This window comes from Xiphophorus hellerii, chromosome 4 (genome assembly GCF_003331165.1).
Source record: "Xiphophorus hellerii strain 12219 chromosome 4, Xiphophorus_hellerii-4.1, whole genome shotgun sequence".
In the NCBI taxonomy this organism is placed as follows: Eukaryota; Metazoa; Chordata; class Actinopteri; order Cyprinodontiformes; family Poeciliidae; genus Xiphophorus; species Xiphophorus hellerii.
In genome coordinates, this window is record NC_045675.1 from 20051736 (window position 1) to 20069937 (window position 18202).

General features: G+C 36.0%; 3 protein-coding genes across 3 annotated transcripts; all 3 read left to right on the forward strand.

The window, feature by feature from the left end:
- Positions 1 to 688: 688 nt before the first annotated feature.
- On the forward strand, positions 689 to 9040 carry lin7c (lin-7 homolog C (C. elegans)). The gene is made up of 5 exons (XM_032560186.1): positions 689 to 903; positions 2395 to 2513; positions 2594 to 2665; positions 2784 to 2993; positions 4124 to 9040. Exons 1-5 carry the CDS (start codon positions 867 to 869, stop codon positions 4289 to 4291), a joined length of 606 nt encoding a protein of 201 aa, XP_032416077.1. The 5' UTR covers positions 689 to 866; the 3' UTR covers positions 4292 to 9040.
- A 1041-nt stretch (positions 9041 to 10081) lies between these two features.
- On the forward strand, positions 10082 to 12695 carry rplp2b (ribosomal protein, large P2 b). Its single transcript, XM_032561503.1, has 5 exons — positions 10082 to 10193; positions 11247 to 11370; positions 11489 to 11537; positions 12200 to 12295; positions 12569 to 12695. Exons 2-5 carry the CDS (start codon positions 11248 to 11250, stop codon positions 12649 to 12651), a joined length of 351 nt encoding a protein of 116 aa, XP_032417394.1. The 5' UTR covers positions 10082 to 10193; position 11247; the 3' UTR covers positions 12652 to 12695.
- Positions 12696 to 14385: 1690 nt separating this feature from the next.
- Positions 14386 to 16523, forward strand: LOC116719112 (ferritin, heavy subunit). The gene is made up of 5 exons (XM_032561501.1): positions 14386 to 14650; positions 15034 to 15139; positions 15548 to 15694; positions 15922 to 16047; positions 16147 to 16523. The coding sequence occupies exons 2-5, from the start codon at positions 15038 to 15040 to the stop codon at positions 16303 to 16305; spliced, it is 534 nt and encodes a 177-aa protein (XP_032417392.1). The 5' UTR covers positions 14386 to 14650; positions 15034 to 15037; the 3' UTR covers positions 16306 to 16523.
- Positions 16524 to 18202: the final 1679 nt, after the last annotated feature.

Consider the following 18202-nt stretch of genomic DNA (forward strand, 5'->3'; position numbering starts at 1 on the left):
ACTACGTCATGATATGGTGGGGGTTTTTTTCTCTATTTTTTTGAGCTGGAGCAGTAGCAGAAGAAATTAAAGCAATCTCAAAGATGAACAAAGATTACAGCTGCTGCACAGATTTTCATTTATGTTAGGCTAAACACATTTCCCAGTCAACAATGTTACGGAACTTTCACAAACTTTTCTTGTGTGTGTTTGGTCAGAAATTAATAATAATCCAAAATTGACGTACAGAGAGAGAGAGCAGTGCAGCAGCAGCAGCACCTCTGATGGGTTAGATTCTAGAGCAATGCTACAATTAGCCACAGGAGGGCAGTAAAGAAACTAATCTACCTCTATGCAAAAACCCACGTTTTTTTTCTGAGGGCTCCGTTTTAATATAATAAACTCTAATGTTTACCTCTATTCTGAACAGACTCTGGCAAGAGTTACAACGTTAGAATTAGCATAAGCATGAACCATGACTAAAAAGAATGCATGGTGGAGATGTTAGGAAAAAAAGGAAGAACAGAATAGCTGAACAACAAAGATTGATTCAAATGCATCCTGTTTGGTTTAAAAAAGCAGTTACACGAGTCAAAATTGATACGTTATCTAATAAACAATTAACTACACTTCTGTAAAGAAAATGAAAGTCATCTTACACATAAAACCAGCAAAAACATCAGCTTTTCTCGGAGTTGTCCTCTATTCGAGGCTCACCTGAACGCAACATAACACTGGCAGCTAGCCTAGCCGTGCTAACAGAGCTAATCTGATTTATCGTCTCCGTTAAGCGCACGAAACGTTCACCAGGATTACCAAATTTAGTTTTCCTTATATTCCCCAAAGCGGCATATCAATCTAAAATCGTCCAAATTCTGTTTTGGAGAATGGCATCTCTTGGGGAGCCTGTGCGACTGGAAAGAGGTAACAATAATTAGCTAGCTAGTTTCAGTTGTTACACGAGAAAGACATTGACCTAGCTTTGCTGGTTATTGTTAGAATAAAAGTTGTATTACTTTCGCGTTCACGTTGTTATTTGTTTGCATACACTGGATTAAAGACGTCTTATGAATCATTCAAGCAGAATTCTTTTGATCAAAGGATAATAAATACAGCGTTAGATTGTTTAACTCGCACTAGCTAACTAGCTAATATTGACAACAGTGGTAGACCAACCCAGCTGGTCTAATGAAGTTATATAGAAATTAAAAGCCTTACAAATCAAAATGTGTTCATTGTTATTGGCATGAAGAAGAAAAAAACTGACATGTAATACTCTATATTTATTTCGAATAAATGGACGTTTCTAATAGCAAATTGCGCCTTTAAATGGGCACTTACTTCTTCATGTGTTACACCAGACTTAAACGCGTTTAAAAGTGCCTCACAGAAATGAAGTACATGCACGTCTTTACAGTAAGCAGTTTGTTGGTAATGTTTGTGGGCCATTTTTGAACGGTGCTTACAGTGAATTGCTTTTCGAGCTGACGACAACAGAAACTGAAGGAACTCTGATGACCTGAGGATGCCTTGCATACCAGGAGCAATATTTTAACAAATGTTATGTACAAGACACTGGGGCAGTGATCTGGGCAGTGCTGTAATATGCGTGCTTTTCTTAGTGTAGTTGCACCTCTAAATATGCTTTTACAGTAGTCGATTAAAAACAGAAGAATATAACCCTTTTCAGGGTGATGGTGTTGCTGATAACTACTCAGTTTGAACCAGTTAAAGTGGCAAGTGACACAAACTTCCCTAAAAATCTAAACAACATTCATGGGATGCTTTGAGATTTATAGTATCACTGTGCATGGCATCAACTACAGCTGTAGATTACATCAAGTCACAGACTTCATCACAATATTCATGTTAGTATAATTGCAATTTCTGAATGCAATACTTGGTAAGTCACATTTCTAAGGGTACTTTTAAATATCTTATTTAGCTGGTTGGATGAACTTTTACTGCCCTTATTAAATACATGTAATATAAATTTCACTCCATAAAATGCTTAAGCTTACATGTATAAGGGAACATGGAGAAGAGCAGAAAACGTGTGTTAATCACAATCTATATCAATTATATCCCAATTCTTTGGTTTTGTAATACCTTGCTTCCCTAGTTTCAACACAATTATGTATTACTATGACTAAATTGTTTTTATTTAAAATCTGAAAACAACAAATATTTCTGCTTCGGCTAACACTGGGACTCTTACTTAATACTGTAGGTAACGTATTGTCACCTTTATAAAATAATAGCTTAAGTAAATAATCTGCTTGGGAAGCTAGCCCGCTGTGGGTTGCTTAACAAATAATAGGCTGCCTAAAATTACGGCTTAGTGCTCAGATGAAGTTTGTTGATTCATTTGTGAATATTACACTGTGATGGATCTGCGTATGTTCTGGTCGACAGATATCAACCGTGCAATTGAGCTGCTTGATAAGCTGCAGAGGACGGGAGAAGTTCCTCCTCAGAAGCTGCAGGCGCTGCAGAGGGTCTTGCAGAGTGAATTCTGCAACGCTGTCAGAGAAGTGAGACTGTTTGAAGATTGGACTATTTTCTATTCTTTTGCATTGTTTTAGTAATTTGGGTTATTTTTGTGCATCTTTAGGTTTATGAGCATGTGTACGAAACGGTGGACATTAACAGCAGTCCTGAGGTCAGAGCCAACGCCACAGCTAAGGTAGGCTTTGGATTACTCTCTAATCCACAACTATCTTCAATTCCTATTGCATAAGTAAACATTTTTCCTTGATTGCAGCATATTTGAGTGGTAAATGAGCTAGTTTGCTTGTGTTTAGGCAACCGTGGCAGCTTTTGCAGCAAGTGAGGGACACTCGCATCCACGTGTGGTGGAGCTGCCCAAGACAGAGGAAGGCCTGGGTTTTAACATAATGGGTGGAAAAGAGCAAAACTCGCCGATTTACATCTCACGGATCATCCCAGCAGGCATCGCCGACCGACATGGAGGCCTTAAAAGAGGCGACCAGCTTCTCTCTGTTAATGGGGTGGTACGTTCAGAGAATTACTAAGGGAAACTTAAAGCTTTAGCCTGACACACACCTCAGTCTGAAAGTATTTAGTGACTTTTGTGGACAGTCAATATTAGTCAAAGTACAGGTGTGCGCAAGAGGACCCCAATTTCAATTTAACTTTCATTTAAAAGTTATGCATACTTCAGATGTTAAACGGGTAATATTATGAAAACGTGACTTTTTTGAGCTTTATGTCATGTTATAATGCTATTCCCTCACCAAAAACTTACCTGGAGTGTTGCCTTGATTCTTTCATGCATGTTTGAGAAATCCTTTAATCTCCCATGGCAACCATTGAGCTGTGCAAGATGCCTGGGTGGACCTAGCACCGCCTTCGAGGTGCAGCCCCTCCTCGGAGATGTGGTTTCCAAGTTTCCGCCTCACTGCAACTCCCCCATACAGTTTCTTCAGACTAGCCAGCAGCAATTAGCAAAAAAAAAAAAACTGCACATCTGCTGAGCTCATAATTCCAATACTTCTCAGTACAATACTGGTAAAAACATTGCTAAGGGGTTAAAAGAGGAGCCATGTTGTGATGACTTCCTGAAGGCAGAGTGTTGGAAAGAGCAGGACTTTGATAAAGAGACAAAGGCCCAATTTCAAACCATAAAATTGCTACGTTAAATTTCTTTTGAGTCAAATTTGATATATGGAATTTTTTCTTACAACTGAAGATAAAATAGTTACTTGATTGTGCTATAAAATTGTACCATGTGCCTGGAAAACACATAATACTGACAATTTAAGACAGTCAATAGTCCCCCTTGATTTCAGAGGCCATAACATAACATAACATTCTGTATTTAAAAATAAAACTCTGTTTGTCTGAGGTTCAAAATTCCTCAAAAATTTTATTTTTGGGTATATTTAATTAGGACTCATAATCAAAAGAAATATATCACCAGGCATGTAATACATCTTAATAGTTTCTTAATAATTTCACTGAAATTCAGCAATATTCCAATTTGCATATGTACTTAGCTTTGTTCCTATGAAATAAATAAGTTTAAGCTGCAGATGGTGAGTTGATTCTTGTGTTTCCATTTAAAAAGCACTTGTGGGAAACAGATTCCAGTTTGTGAAATCTGTATTTTCTGTTTCCGCAGAGCGTGGAGGGTGAGCACCATGAGAAAGCTGTGGAGCTCCTCAAAGCAGCCCAGGGCACAGTGAAGCTGGTTGTAAGGTACACCCCCAAAGTCCTTGAGGAAATGGAGTCACGATTTGAGAAAATGAGGTCGGCAAAGCGCCGGCAACAGAACAACTACCCACAGTAGGATTTTTCCAGCTTCCTGCTCAGTTCCCATGGGTCTCCTCTTTTAGTTATTTTGGTTATCTGCTCTAGTCTCTTTTTATCCCCTTGTTCACTCACTCTACTCCCTCCACACACAAAAGAAAAAGAAAACTTGACTAATTTTAGGTATTTCTATCATATGCTGTATATTGTGCTTCTAATCTCCTCTGTAGCATTTTAATATTAACCACTGTTACTGTACTTGACACTAAAACTCTAGATACACTAGAATGATCATGATTGTCTGTGACTTGACAATTTGAATGCAGAGTTGGCTTTTTTTTTTTTAGGTAAACTGTGTGACTCTTTTTGACGGAGAAGGTTTTTATTTGTTTCATCACGGCCACTACCAAGTGCCTCAGGGCAAACATATTCATGTCATGTGCTGTGGAAACTAACCTTGTTTTACTTTAACATTTTAGATGTAAGCACTGGTGACTGGTGGCAGGAATTAAACCAACAAAGTATGCTTTCTTTAAAAAAAAAAAAAAATCATTTTAGTGAGCAAACATTAAATCATACATTTTAATGGCATTTAACAGACATGTCATAAATAGAAAGAGTTGGAAGTTGATATAAAAGTGATGTTTGGCTTAAACAAAAAAGATAATCACTTTATTCTCAAAGCTCAGGCTGCACAATAACAAGCCCAGCAGGGATTTAATGGGGTCTCAACAAGTCTAGAGCTGAGCTGGTGCCACCGCAGAGCTTCACATTGTAACATTTCTCAGAGTTTGACACCTTCAGAAGCACAAACTCTGCAGTCACCGAGCCGAGACAAAACCTGTTCAGTTTCCACTCATCTCATCATGATGCATATTTCTGTTAGTAATGTATACTCATCATGGATTTGAATCTCACAGCTTTATTGAACTTTTCATTATTTTCAACAACCATGACTTCTGTAGCATAATTTTTGTACTTCTACAAATTGAGTTCAGATTTTTATTCTAAGAATTTGGTTTCTAAAGTCTGTGAAGTCTCAGAAATAGAAATCATTTTGGTAGTTTTTCTCTTGAATGCCCTCGTAGGTTTCTGGTTTCTCTCTTCTTGTGATAATTTAAGGTTATACAGGAGACTTCCTAACTAACTACTAGGAACATTTTCCTCACTACTCTTGGTAAAAGCAGTCCCACAACATCGTACTACCGCCGCTATGTTTGACAGTAGATTATGTCCACCTAGCAAGTGATCTTTGTGTTACCATAAAATATTCAAATAGAGAGCATTTTCTTTTTCTAAGTTGATCAGCTGGAAACTTTGCTGGAACTAAAGGTGCTTAAAGTTGATGACCGAGGTTTCTTTATTTGGCAGCAGTCTGATGTAAAACTGTTGTCAGTGACACAGGTTTAGAGTGAGACTGGTTATTTGATGGTTTCTGCCAGTTTGAGCTATTTTTCTGCCAACCTAATAGCAAGCCTTAAAGTGATGTGTATGTACGATCACATGTTTTGGATTATGACCTATAGGTCTTCTGCTAAGAAATGAATGTAGAGATTTGTTCCTTTTCCTGGATCTACTTTTGGACTTTCCTTGTTTTTGGGGTCGTTTGATTCAATGATAGCTGCAGGATGGTAGAAAAAGCACAGAAAGTTGGGAGATGTTTTTATTAATTTTAGAATTATCACATCTTTGACACTATAATTACCACTGAAATAATCATCTAGGTAGGAATATGGGTATATTTGATCCTGTGTCATCTTTTGGAAAACGTGTGGGAATTTGGATTGTCCACAACAAACAATGCTTAATACAATCTTTCATTTTTTTTTCTAAACAAAAGAGCAGACTTTAACCCAACATGGTATACAAGACGTCTGTATGTCCACCAAAATAAAGTGTGGATGCAGATTCCCTGCAGTTTTAGTATTTTCCAAAAGTGAACATCTCAGTTCACATTACCTTCATTCTCCATTTATACCCTGTAGTTGATGAAATCATTGAAGGGTTCATGAGAAAATAATAACGCAGGCTTTTTAATTAATTGTTTAGATGCTTTCAGAAAGAACAGAAAGCTGCAGGTATTTCCTTCAGTAATGAAAAATCTAACAATAATTTTCTCAAAACTGTCTTTACCTCATTTCTCACATGCTTGCATGCTATTTCCAAAAATACACATACTAAAATGTTTTTTTGTGAATTATGATTCAAAATTTCACTATAATCTCTCATATAATAAACACCCCGTTTACATATACATCACTGCATGTACAATAATATCTTGTATTCCTGAAGTCTTTTCATTTCTGGATTCTGTAAAAAAAAAAAAAAATCTCATGATAAAATGTATGTTGGGAATTATTTGAGTTGGTAAAGCCTCTCCTTGTTGATTAGAGCAGCATAAGTGACATGAGAAATTTCTTGCTTTTCCAGTAAATGACATATAAAAGATGATTCTAAGTTTAAAACTGTATTAAAATTCCTCACAAATCAGATCAAATTTATTAACAAAGCTTTTTTTCTCCCTGTTTCTGAGGTACGTTTGATGTTAAATGTGTAGCATGCTGCAAAGTACGTTTTAGTCGTCCAAGCCATACAGTTGACTCAGGATTGATATGCTGCATCACTGGGACACTAGAGCATCAATAGTAGCTCTGATTAACCTAAATGAAGGAAACAGATGATAGATGAAGTGATTTTAACAGCTCTTTAGTAGAAGATCGTGTTTAAAGAAGTAGTAGTTTATATTTTCAAAAATTAGAATAATAAAGTTAAATCAACCCCTAAGTTTTAGCATGTTCTTACATAACAGAGATGACCTGAACCCAATGTAAATACAGTCAGTTTTTGTGAGCAGTGCATGAAATTTGATCACTGAATGTACAGTTTGGTGATATTTTTTGCGGTATTTCACATAATAAAATCTATTGACAACACCAAGAGACAAATTGGACAGCTCTCACTAAAAATAATTCATTAGTCGTCTCTGAATATACAAATAAAAGTATTTTGTGGCACACTTTGAGGGGAGGTTTCAAGTTCTTGTGAAGGGGGTGTTAAAATTTAGCAAGTTGCATAAACAGTAGTTTCTGAGCTCACAGTGCAGTTTTATCTAATGGCTTATATCCATATCTTTTGCAAAGAAAAAAAATAATTCAAATATTTGTTGGGAAAAAAACATAAAATGGAACAGGCTCAATGCAAATCAATTATCTATGCAAAGTCATTTCATAAACTACAGAAATAAAATCTATTGGTGCAAAACAAGTGAACAATATTGTACGACAGAATGTTACTCAAAATTGCTGTTGAACCTGAGGCTAATGGTGTACTGTGATTCATGGGAGTTACACAGCTTTACTAAATCATTATCGTTCTGATCAGTGTCTATGCTTAAAATATGAGACTTTAATTCCTAATTAGTGATTGTTAAAAGGCTTAAGGGAGGAGCATCTTCTGTAGTTACCTTTTTATTGAGCATTATTTAGCATTGTATGATAATGATATAATCCGAAAAGAGAGTTAAAGTATTTGTCTACATCTGTCTGCTGGTGTAACTTGTGGTTCAAGCTGATCAGAACCAGTTTGTTTGGACTGTAAGTAGCAAATCAGTTCAAAAATGTACTTGAATGGGTGCAACTTTACAATAAGACTTCCCTTATAAGATATTCCTACTTAGCTAAACCAATTACTCACAAGAGTTTAGAAACAGAAATGAAATCAGGCTTGTGTATTGCTTTTCAGGACACTCAAAGAGACTTTACATAAAATCAGTCATTTCCATTCACGCACACATTCCCATCTTGCCCATTAACCAATTTCCTATGACTGCTTTAGAATGGCTTATAAATGAACAACTTATTTATAACTGATTTATTTACTATTAACCACTCATAAGGGGAGTTCTGTTATAAAGTTGTGCCCATAAATTGGTGGGAATATCGGAATTGAACATTGAAATGTTTTCATGTCTACTTAGAACATGTTATTTTCTAAGTTATACATGGTATGACCTTATTAACTCTAAAGAAAGAGATTGCATATGATTCATACTTCAAATAGGGAATATTTAGACATTTTGTTGTAACTTACTCGAATTTACTTTTGAGTTGAGTGTAAATAAAAGTCCTTAAATAGAATAAACTTTGTTCCCTAATTATGTTTAAATCCAACAGTAGCTTGCTTAGCTTAATCCTCACCTGCGTACATGCTCATATCAGAAAGTAAACATAATGAGACTTAGCATTGACACTGCATAGTCACTGTTCCTCTGAATGTTTATGATCATTGTCTTGAGTTCAACTTTTTACAGGTTTTCCTTGTCTGTAAATCTGAATGGTCAATAGAATATTTTTTATAATAGTTTTCTTTTGATAATTCTTCTCAATTTTGTAAGTGGTTTTCCTAATGAAAAAATAATAATAATACCAGGAATTGGTACTTCAATTTTGACTGTGTACTAGGGCAATATCAGCCCAACCTTTCCAGAAGGAAACTCTGAATCACAAAAGGTAAATGGTCCGATATCGGTGCTTCTTTTCTGAGCTCTGAAATTGTTTGCTTTTTAAAACTAAAACCAAACTTAATACATTTGTTCAAACTGATGATAATGTCTTCAGATTTTGGGTCAGTTTTGATTCAATCTTAAGATCAGTAGATGGTGTTGTGTTATTTTGTGTTGTCTGGTTTTGTTTTATTTACTCTTACATTGATGTGGACTGTAAAATGTGATGTAGAACAATAAATATAGTTGTATCAGACACTCAATAAATTGTGCTTACATTTCTTGACATTTAAGTGTTTTGTGTTTATTCTTAGAGGGATCCTACCTTTCACTGCAACTCTGTCTTATAGTTTGAAAAGTTTACCTCATAAGGGAACAAGCTGTCTTCAGCTATCGTTGTATCAGTGTGATCATGTCATTATTAAGTTGTTAAAGAGTCCATCTTAAGTATCAATTTGCAATGAGGATTGCTTGGCTTGAAATGATGTATTCTTGTTTTACCAATCGTTACTTGCAAAAAAATGTGCAACCATCATAGACAGAATTATGTTCCCACCAGCGCAGAGCTTAGATAATGAGAGAGGGTAGAATATTAATTAAATTAATACTCTTCCCTGATTATTTATTGATTCATTATTAATTATGAATTGATTTAATTTTTCTTTGGAATCAATGAAGCAGTTTTAAATTGAGTTGCTTCGTGTTATAATTTTATTCCCTCATCAAAAACATCCCTGGAGTGTTGCTTTGACTCGTACATGTTTGAGTAATTCTTGAATTTCCCTTGGCAATCATTCAGGGGCGTCTAAGCACTTACTCTCACGAAGAAAATGCTGATCAGCCCATCTCATAAAAGAAATACTGTAGGAGAAAGACAGCTGTCCTGTTGATAAAGTTTGCCTTTAGTGGTTCTTCAGAGAAATTTCTACTGACCTTTAAAGCCCCATCAGAAATTATCCAGTGGGGTTTCTTGACTGTTATATTTTATTTAATACTTAACAAATGTTGAGAAAAGGGAACCTGAGAAGTAGTTTTCTGAAGAAGAAGAAAATAAACATGAGCCCATAAACTTTTTCAGTCATAGATTCAAATGAACAGTAGCACTGTATAATTAATGCTAATATTTCACAAACATAATCAGTGTGTAAATTTAAAAAAAAAAAGAAATATATTTACAATTATCTATGTAATCACTCCGTATCTCAAAATTTGCGGAACATATTTTACTTCACAAGAAACATATACTTGAAAGTTAATGTTTACGGAGATATTAGCAGAGAAACTGCTTACATACTCCGGTGCAGCAGGACTCCTCTCGGATCTCTTTTCCTTTCTGTCACTCACGAAGAAGAAAAGCTTTTTCCGCTTTCCTCAAATGACGTAACGTCCTTTCTGTCTGTGCCAGCCTCGTAGTGAACACGCGTTGTCCGTCTTAGCTCAAGTGAGTGCCTTATTTTTTAAGCAAAAAGACCAGTATTCCTTGGGGAAATAGTTCCGACATCTAAATAAACAACTAATCTTCCAGTCCCGGCAACTTAAAGCTTTGAAGATCGAAGTTTCCGCTTGATTTAATGTATTTTACTGCTCGCTTAGCTGCTGCTCACTTAGCTGATAGCAGCGAGAGGGAAACGCATGCCCTCTATTGGATGTTAAACTAAAAGATGTGTTTCATATTTCCATCACTATTTCCACAGATGATGCACATAGGTTTATTTAAACACATTAGTTATAAAACAGAAAGAAAGTGCTGGTTTCGTTGACACGTCTTAAAAAGGCCCGAAATTTTCTTAATCCCTGTTTTACAGCTCGTAATTTTAATAAAAGATGTACATATAGAAGCATTGTAGACTGTTCATTTTTCTACTTTTGTGGGTAAGCAATGTGAAATGGTACAGTACATAATCCGTTCTCAAAGATAAGCTCGGGACCTCACTGTGGGTCATGAAAAGCCCACCAAGTGGTCTCTCAATAATCTCTAGAAAGTTAAGGATTTCTAGTGACATATTGTTCTATAATACTAGTTAAAAGGCTTTAACTTAAAGTGTATATAAATGTTTTCTTCAGTAAGAGGTTGCTGTCAGTAGAAAACAGGACAATCTTGCCATGAGGTAAATAACAAAAAATAAAAATACTGTAGAATAAAGTAGAAATAACTTTTGTTGGCACTTAGTGGGAAAATTAAGGTCTAACAGCAGCTATGTCATAGAGAAAATGAAGTATGCCGATTTACACCAAGGTACAAAAAAAAATGAAATAATTTACAATAATAAAAAAATACTATACTGTTAAAAATATCACACCCAGGTATAATAAAATGTGCAATTGAATATGAGAACTTTAAAAATGTTCCAAATATGTATTTTTGTGCATAAAACAATTTAAAACACACAGAGAAACTTCAAAAACCAACAGAGGTGTAATCACTTATTGAGTTTGTTGGGAGCAGTGATGGTTATAAAGTATTTCGATATCTAAATGACCGCCTGTGTTCCAGGATGCGTTACGTTGCTGCTTACCTGCTCGCTGCCCTCGGTGGCAACGGTAACCCCGAGGCCAAGGACATCAAGAAGATCCTGGAGAGCGTCGGCATTGAGGCTGATGACACCCGGATGACCAAGGTACAGAGGCCGCCGCTTTCCATTTTCCTCCTGGTAACAGGGACTCTGGTTTTATCAGCAGCCGGACACGTCTTCAGATATTCATGTCTGTTTTTTTTTGTTTTTTTTCCCCCAACAGGTCATCTCAGAACTCAAAGGGAAGAATGTCGATGAGGTTATTGCCACTGGTACGTTTTTAACAATCTTTTTGTTTAAATTATGTCTGTGTCTAGGTATTAGGGCACATGCTAGGCTTTATCAGATATAATCTGACTCAAAACTGCTTCTAATTTTCCTAAAAGTAGTTCAAGTGTGACTGCAAGTTCTGATGTTTGGTGTTGTGACAAGAAAAACAATTGGATGCAAAATGAGTAAAATAAAAACAAAGAGGTTATTGTAAGAATAAATTTATTCTATAATCTATGAAAACATGCCATCAGGTTTGTTTCTACTACAATTTAAATAATTATTTTGTAGTGTCTTGAAATGTAAAGATTTTAATAATTGTAAGGAAAAATTAATGCGCATTTAAGTTGTAAAGTGTTGTTTTAAAGAACATGATAAGCTTTTATCAGAATACTTAGATCTGTGAACATAGACATGATTTTAATGAAGCACACAGGTTGAGTTGGAGAACATCCACATAGTTGAATTGTACTGTATATAATTTTTGGTATTTTAACCAAATCTTCTATAGGCTTACATTAGTTGTTGGGATTCATTTTGTTTTGATAAATTCAGAAAAAACAATAAAATCCACTCCATTGATGAAACTGCTGAATAATACCCAGGGTTTTTGCTGTTTTTCACGGTTTACTTGTACTTTCTCTCCCAACTCTTCTTTCTTCAGGTTACGGCAAGCTGGCCAGCGTACCAGCAGGTGGCGCTGTAGCTGTTGCCAGCTCTGCTAGTGCTGGCTCAGGTGGAGCTGCTGCTCCTGCTGCAGGTGAGCGTTTTGCCTCACCTAATACTTTGTCATATGTGCTGTAAAGTATAATTAATGTATACATACAAATTTGTGTATTTTATTTAAATATAATAACCTTAAATATGTATTAACCTTATGAGGTTGACCCGATGTGTAGAGATTATATAGGTAACATAGTTCATCCTATGTTTTTACTATGTTATGGTGAAGTCATAGTTTGACAACTTTTAGAAAAAAATCAGTTTGTTGTTCTTTGAATTGTAATTGTTTAAAATGTATGTTGTTTTACAGCTGCTGCTGAAGAGAAGAAGGAAGAGAAGAAAGAAGAGTCTGAGGAGTCTGATGACGACATGGGATTCGGCCTCTTTGACTAAACTTTTTTAAGTCATCAATAAAGTTTTTGAAAACTGAAAATGTTTCCAGTCTAAATTGTCAAATGTTTTCAGAAATATCACTTTGTAATAATATTACATTAGTGAATCGTTTGACGCTTAGCACCTTAATTCATGCAACTAGAATTTTAGAGATTTTGATAAGAATCCACACAGTAAGTTGGTAGTTTTTTGGAGGGAAAGTTAAGGCATTATGTCATGGTGGACAGTAGGTGGCATCATACTCACTGATAAAGTGAAACGTACTGTAAGAGATCCTTTTGTGTTGGACACGTTAGTTCAGCATTTTGAATAATTTACTAGCCGAAACATTCTAAAAACACCTGCATTATTTACGGCTTTACGCAGAAACTTGTGCTACTGATCTGTAGATGAGTTAACAAAACATCTTTGCAGAGTCATCATAGATTGCATTTAAGTTTTATTAAATAGTAACTTTCTTAATTTAAGTGGAAAATTATTAGTTACTTTTGGTACTGTATTTGTATTTTTTTGTACTAAAAAACAAACGGGTTTTTTTTGTGTATGTGTTTTTAAATAATGTTATAGAACAATATGGCAACAAGAATAAGCGACTTCCTGTTTAATTTCAACAACATTTCAACACCTATAATTTCAGGTATTTGCGGTAACATCATAACTAACTAGTTCTGCTAGATGTGACTTCATGTAACCTCTTCTCTGATTGGATGTACATATGCCGCTTTTATTGCCATCGTAACATAATCTAATCCCTTAGGAGGTACTGTACTTCTCAGCTGTAATAGAGGAAGGTAAACAACCCAACGCCATTTCAGTACAGAAAAGGAATAATTGAACATAATCTAGTTAGAACGCTTAAAAATATCCTAAAGTCTTTGGATTGATAGATTATCACTATAGAGTTGTGTTAAATGTATCTTCGTTCTCTAAAAGGAAACACCTCCACCTAACCTGTAGATGTATTTACCTGGTTGTATTTAGTCATACATTTGTGTTATTAACCAAATAAGAATTAAATGCTAATATTTTATCAAGATCTTACACAATAATTTATTTAGTCAGGTTCTTGTGTGTGTCAAAATATTGCTTACTTCATCCAAAAAATTTTAAAATATGTTAACGTAGTTGTTGCACAAACCCAAAAGATCATCTGAGCAGGCACACGTGGTCTACCACGAGTCATCAGAAAATGAGTAATTAACTCGTCTGTCCTTGTTCCTGGCAAAGTCCACACCCAGTTTTAATCCCATTGTGACTGAGAAATTGTTATTCTTGATTCCAAAAATAAAGTAAATATATGGCACAACAGATAGATGTTTGAAAAATTGCAACGTGGTGCTTAACTTATTGTAGCAAATACATGATGATATGTTGTTTTTAAAAAGCTTCGACAAAAACTTTGTAAGCAAAATATACATTTTGCAATTAAGTGCCATCCAGAGCACTATATGTTTTTTGGTTTTTTTTATCTTTACACTTGAAGATACCGGGCATTTTCGTGTTTTAACTGGTGATAGTACATTTTAAATGAAGTATTAAATACTTACTTGACAAAACAACTAACAGTAATTATATTCTTTCCGTGGGTATGTCTGTTTATAAAATAAGTGCTGTTTTAATGTACTTGTTTTAAAAAAGAACATCAAAATTGAACGATTTGATCTCCGTTACCTGGTTACAGAAAGGCTCCGCCCCCATCTAGTTGTGACGTCTCCTCTAAACGCTTTATTTACAGACTTTCCGCACGTAGCGTACACAGTTGATCCTCGTTAGCGGACAGTGAAGGTTACCTGCTTCAACAGTGCTTGAACGGCAACCTTTTAACTGTCTCAACAGTCAAATAGCAGCTTCTCTTCAACTTTTTTTTGTCAAGCAATTCGTACTTTAGTGCCAGCTAGCTAAATTATCCTCCATCACGCTTTGCTAGAGGGCTATTTGTCTTGCTAACAGCGCAACCAGTCGAAGAGCGGCGACCTCCTCAAAAGACGACCAAACTACAGTAAGGAGTGATATGTGTCATGTAATTTTCTTTTCTATGCATGTGTATTGGCGTTTATGTTAAAATGTTTCTTTTTATAGGGGTTTAAGTTTTCATTTTCACCACAAAAACGCTGCTCATGTGGCATTTGGCGCAAGAAGCGCTTCATGAGCTGGTAGCAGCTCATGGCGCACAAAGCCTGGCGTTTTCATGAATGTTTATTGGGGCATGGAGGTTGTTTTTTTAGTTATTATGAAGCGCCTTTAAGGGCTAGAGTCGGGTTGGTCATTATTGGAGTCAATTTTCAAAACTTCCGTATTTAAGTCCCTTGATATACGTGGGCATGAAATTACAATTTCATGTTATTTTGACTGTAATTCGACTAAGTGTATTTATTTTTTCAGAACCATGACTTCCCAGGTGAGACACAACTACCATCAGGACTGCGAGGCTGCCATCAACAGGCAGATCAACCTGGAGCTGTATGCCTCCTACGTCTACCTGTCTATGGTGAGTCCCAAATATGAATTGAGCGGAAATGAAACGGCTGTGGTGAACAAACATTTCGGGAAACGATGTGGAACAGGTGTCTAACAATATGGGGAACTATTACCTGAAAGAGGAAGCATGTAAACCAGCTTGATTTGCAGCTGAAACTGTTTGTTTTTTTTGTTTTGTTTTTTTTTGCTGTGTATTTTGCTTTGGGAGGAGTTCAGTTTTTTCTTTTATATATGCAGAAGTTTAAAACATGAGTTTTTTTTTTTTAATCTAGACTATATATAATTATCATTCTGAACTTTACTGGAATTGGAGACTTGTGTAACCACGTGGTGGCTTTTTTTTATTACTCTGGCTTGTGTTAAGTTTTAGTCACTTATAAATTAATATAAAGAGCCTAAGCATTTTCCTCTCTCACAGGGCTACTTCTTTGACCGGGATGATCAGGCATTGCACAACTTTGCCAAGTTCTTTCGTGGTCAGTCCCACGAGGAGCGTGAGCATGCTGAGAAGCTAATGAAACTCCAGAACCAGAGGGGAGGAAGGATTTTCCTGCAGGACATCAAGGTAAAAAACTGAAGGTGGTCTCTTTCAGGATATTGACTTGTTTGACATATCAAACAAGTTTTGGGTGTGGCAATGCAGATACTGGGGGTGTGCGGCTGATTTCTGCTTATCTTTTCTGACCACTCATGCAACCCTTTCAAGTTAAAGTAAAATGTTAAACTGAAAGTAGAGTTTTGTGACTTGAATTTCCCTCATTAATTTGTGTTCTCCTGCTCTTTGTCTTCCAGAAGCCAGACAGGGATGAGTGGGGCAGTGGTATCGAAGCTCTTGAATGTGCACTGCAGCTTGAGAAGAGCGTGAACCAATCACTGCTGGACTTGCACAAGCTCTGCTCTACTCACACTGACCCACATGTGAGTATTTGAAACTCAAATTCAATTGGCACAAGCCCTGATCTAGTTAAAAGCTTAAATATCATGAAGACTTGCTGATTTCATCTCGTTGTCTTCCAGCTGTGTGATTTCATCGAGACGCACTACCTTGATGAGCAGGTGAAGTCAATCAAAGAATTGGGAGACTGGGTGAGCAACCTGCGCCGCATGGGAGCTCCTCAGAACGGCATGGCAGAGTACCTGTTTGACAAACACACTCTGGGCAAAGAGAGCAGCTAAATCCGTCCAGAAATTATCAGAGGGAAAAAAAAATGCTTGCATATGTGGCACTTTGCATCTTGCTTCTATAAATTTCAAAATATATTTTTGGCATTAAATTGGTTATTATAGTCGCATTGTTTAACAGTTCTGACACCTTTAAATCTGTAGATGTAGTCGCTGCATGCTTGCTGTATTGTGTTGAAAGACCAAAATAAATCCTACCTTCTGGATTCTCATTTGACTGGTTTTCATTTATTCAGTGTGTTTAAAAGTGGAGTTTAATATATTGAATTGTCTGATCTTAGAACCTTATCCCTATTTTCAACAAAAGTTCCAGACATGCTTGAAAAATTAGCAATTTTATATATCTTGGGCTGAAGTTCAGACATTCAGGGATCTGAGGGCTCAAAGTGTTCAGCCATAATTACTATTTATTTCAAATCAAGTATAGACCATGTGTCTCAAATGAGCAACTTGGTGCAAAACTAATGACCATCTGACAATGGTCAATGCTGAAGTTTGGGTAATTGCTTTAAAATATCACCTTTTACTATGAAGCACATAGTTAAAGTTGAGCCAAACAAAATGCCTGCCCTTCAGTTGAATTTTTGGCAGCAGTTCATTAATTCAACTATATTCTGTGCAATTTTATGGCAGTGACTAAACATTAATTGGATAAAATTGGCACATTCAGATTTTTCATTTAGCCGCTTGAGCCTTTTTGTAAAACTAAATATAAAGCTTCAGTTTTTTTAAAGTTTTTTTTTTTTTTTAGTGCATGTCTTTGCAGAAGGCTCTGCAACTAATTACTCGTGGAAAATCAGTGTAGGCTTAATCTGACTGGGATTCATTGGAAAGCAAAACCTGCTTAGGAATTTAAACCAGATGAAACTAAAACTAGGATACTTCTGGCTACATTTACTGTAAAATGCTTTGAGTCTGTATGCTCTAGTTACTACACTGATTTCCAGCACTTTATGAATCAGTTTTCAGCCGTACAACATATCTAGAGCAAAGAACTTCATGGACTAAGCTGATACAAGAACAAAGCATTCATTTTCTCCATACTACTAAATTCTGGCTTTAGCATTAGTGCTGCTGGTTTAGTATTCAGGGATACACTTGATGTGACCTCATTCTTAGCTAGGTAGCTGTCAAGTTGGAAGATTCAACATGATAGGTTTAGGTTTCAGATTAATCTTGTGTTCCCTGACTATTTTAGATTTTGTTTTGCCTTATCAAATTAGTTGGAGCTCTCCCACCATGGCTGACAGCCCTAAGAGGTTCCCCTTTTCATCAAAGCTATTCTGTTTCCTTGCAGCAATCACTGCACTTGCAGATTAAATGTCATTCTTCACTCTTTTCCAAATTATAAGACTGGTGCTGCTTTGGACCAGTTATAGTTGCCTGGTAATACAGAAATCTTAATAGGTACACTATATAAACATGTCTCTGCCTTCACTAGATCCTTCAAGTGTTTATTGTGCTTAGCAATAAACACCTTGTGTTTCCATCCTTGTGTCTTAGTTTGAAGGTTGTAACATGACTCTTAAAATTAAAGGATTTTGGTTAAGTGTCTAATCATGTGGTTCAAGGTGACACTTTGCCTTTAGCAGCTTATTCAAAGAAGTCTTACTCAGATGTTTCAAGTGACGCAAAAATGTTTACAGCTTCAGTTTCAAGTGAAAACACTATACTTTTTGTTTTGTTTTGTAAAACCCAAACATTTATTCCACAATGTTCTGCAAGTCTGAAGTCATCAGGGAATTTCCATGTTCTCCAAGAAAACTTAACAGGAAGTCAAAGTGAAATGTTTGAGGTTACCATACGTCATCAGACTTTGCCATTTTGCAATCTGATCTGTGTTGTCCCTGTTTTCCTCTTGAATCTTAATCTTCTAGTGGTAACCCAAAAT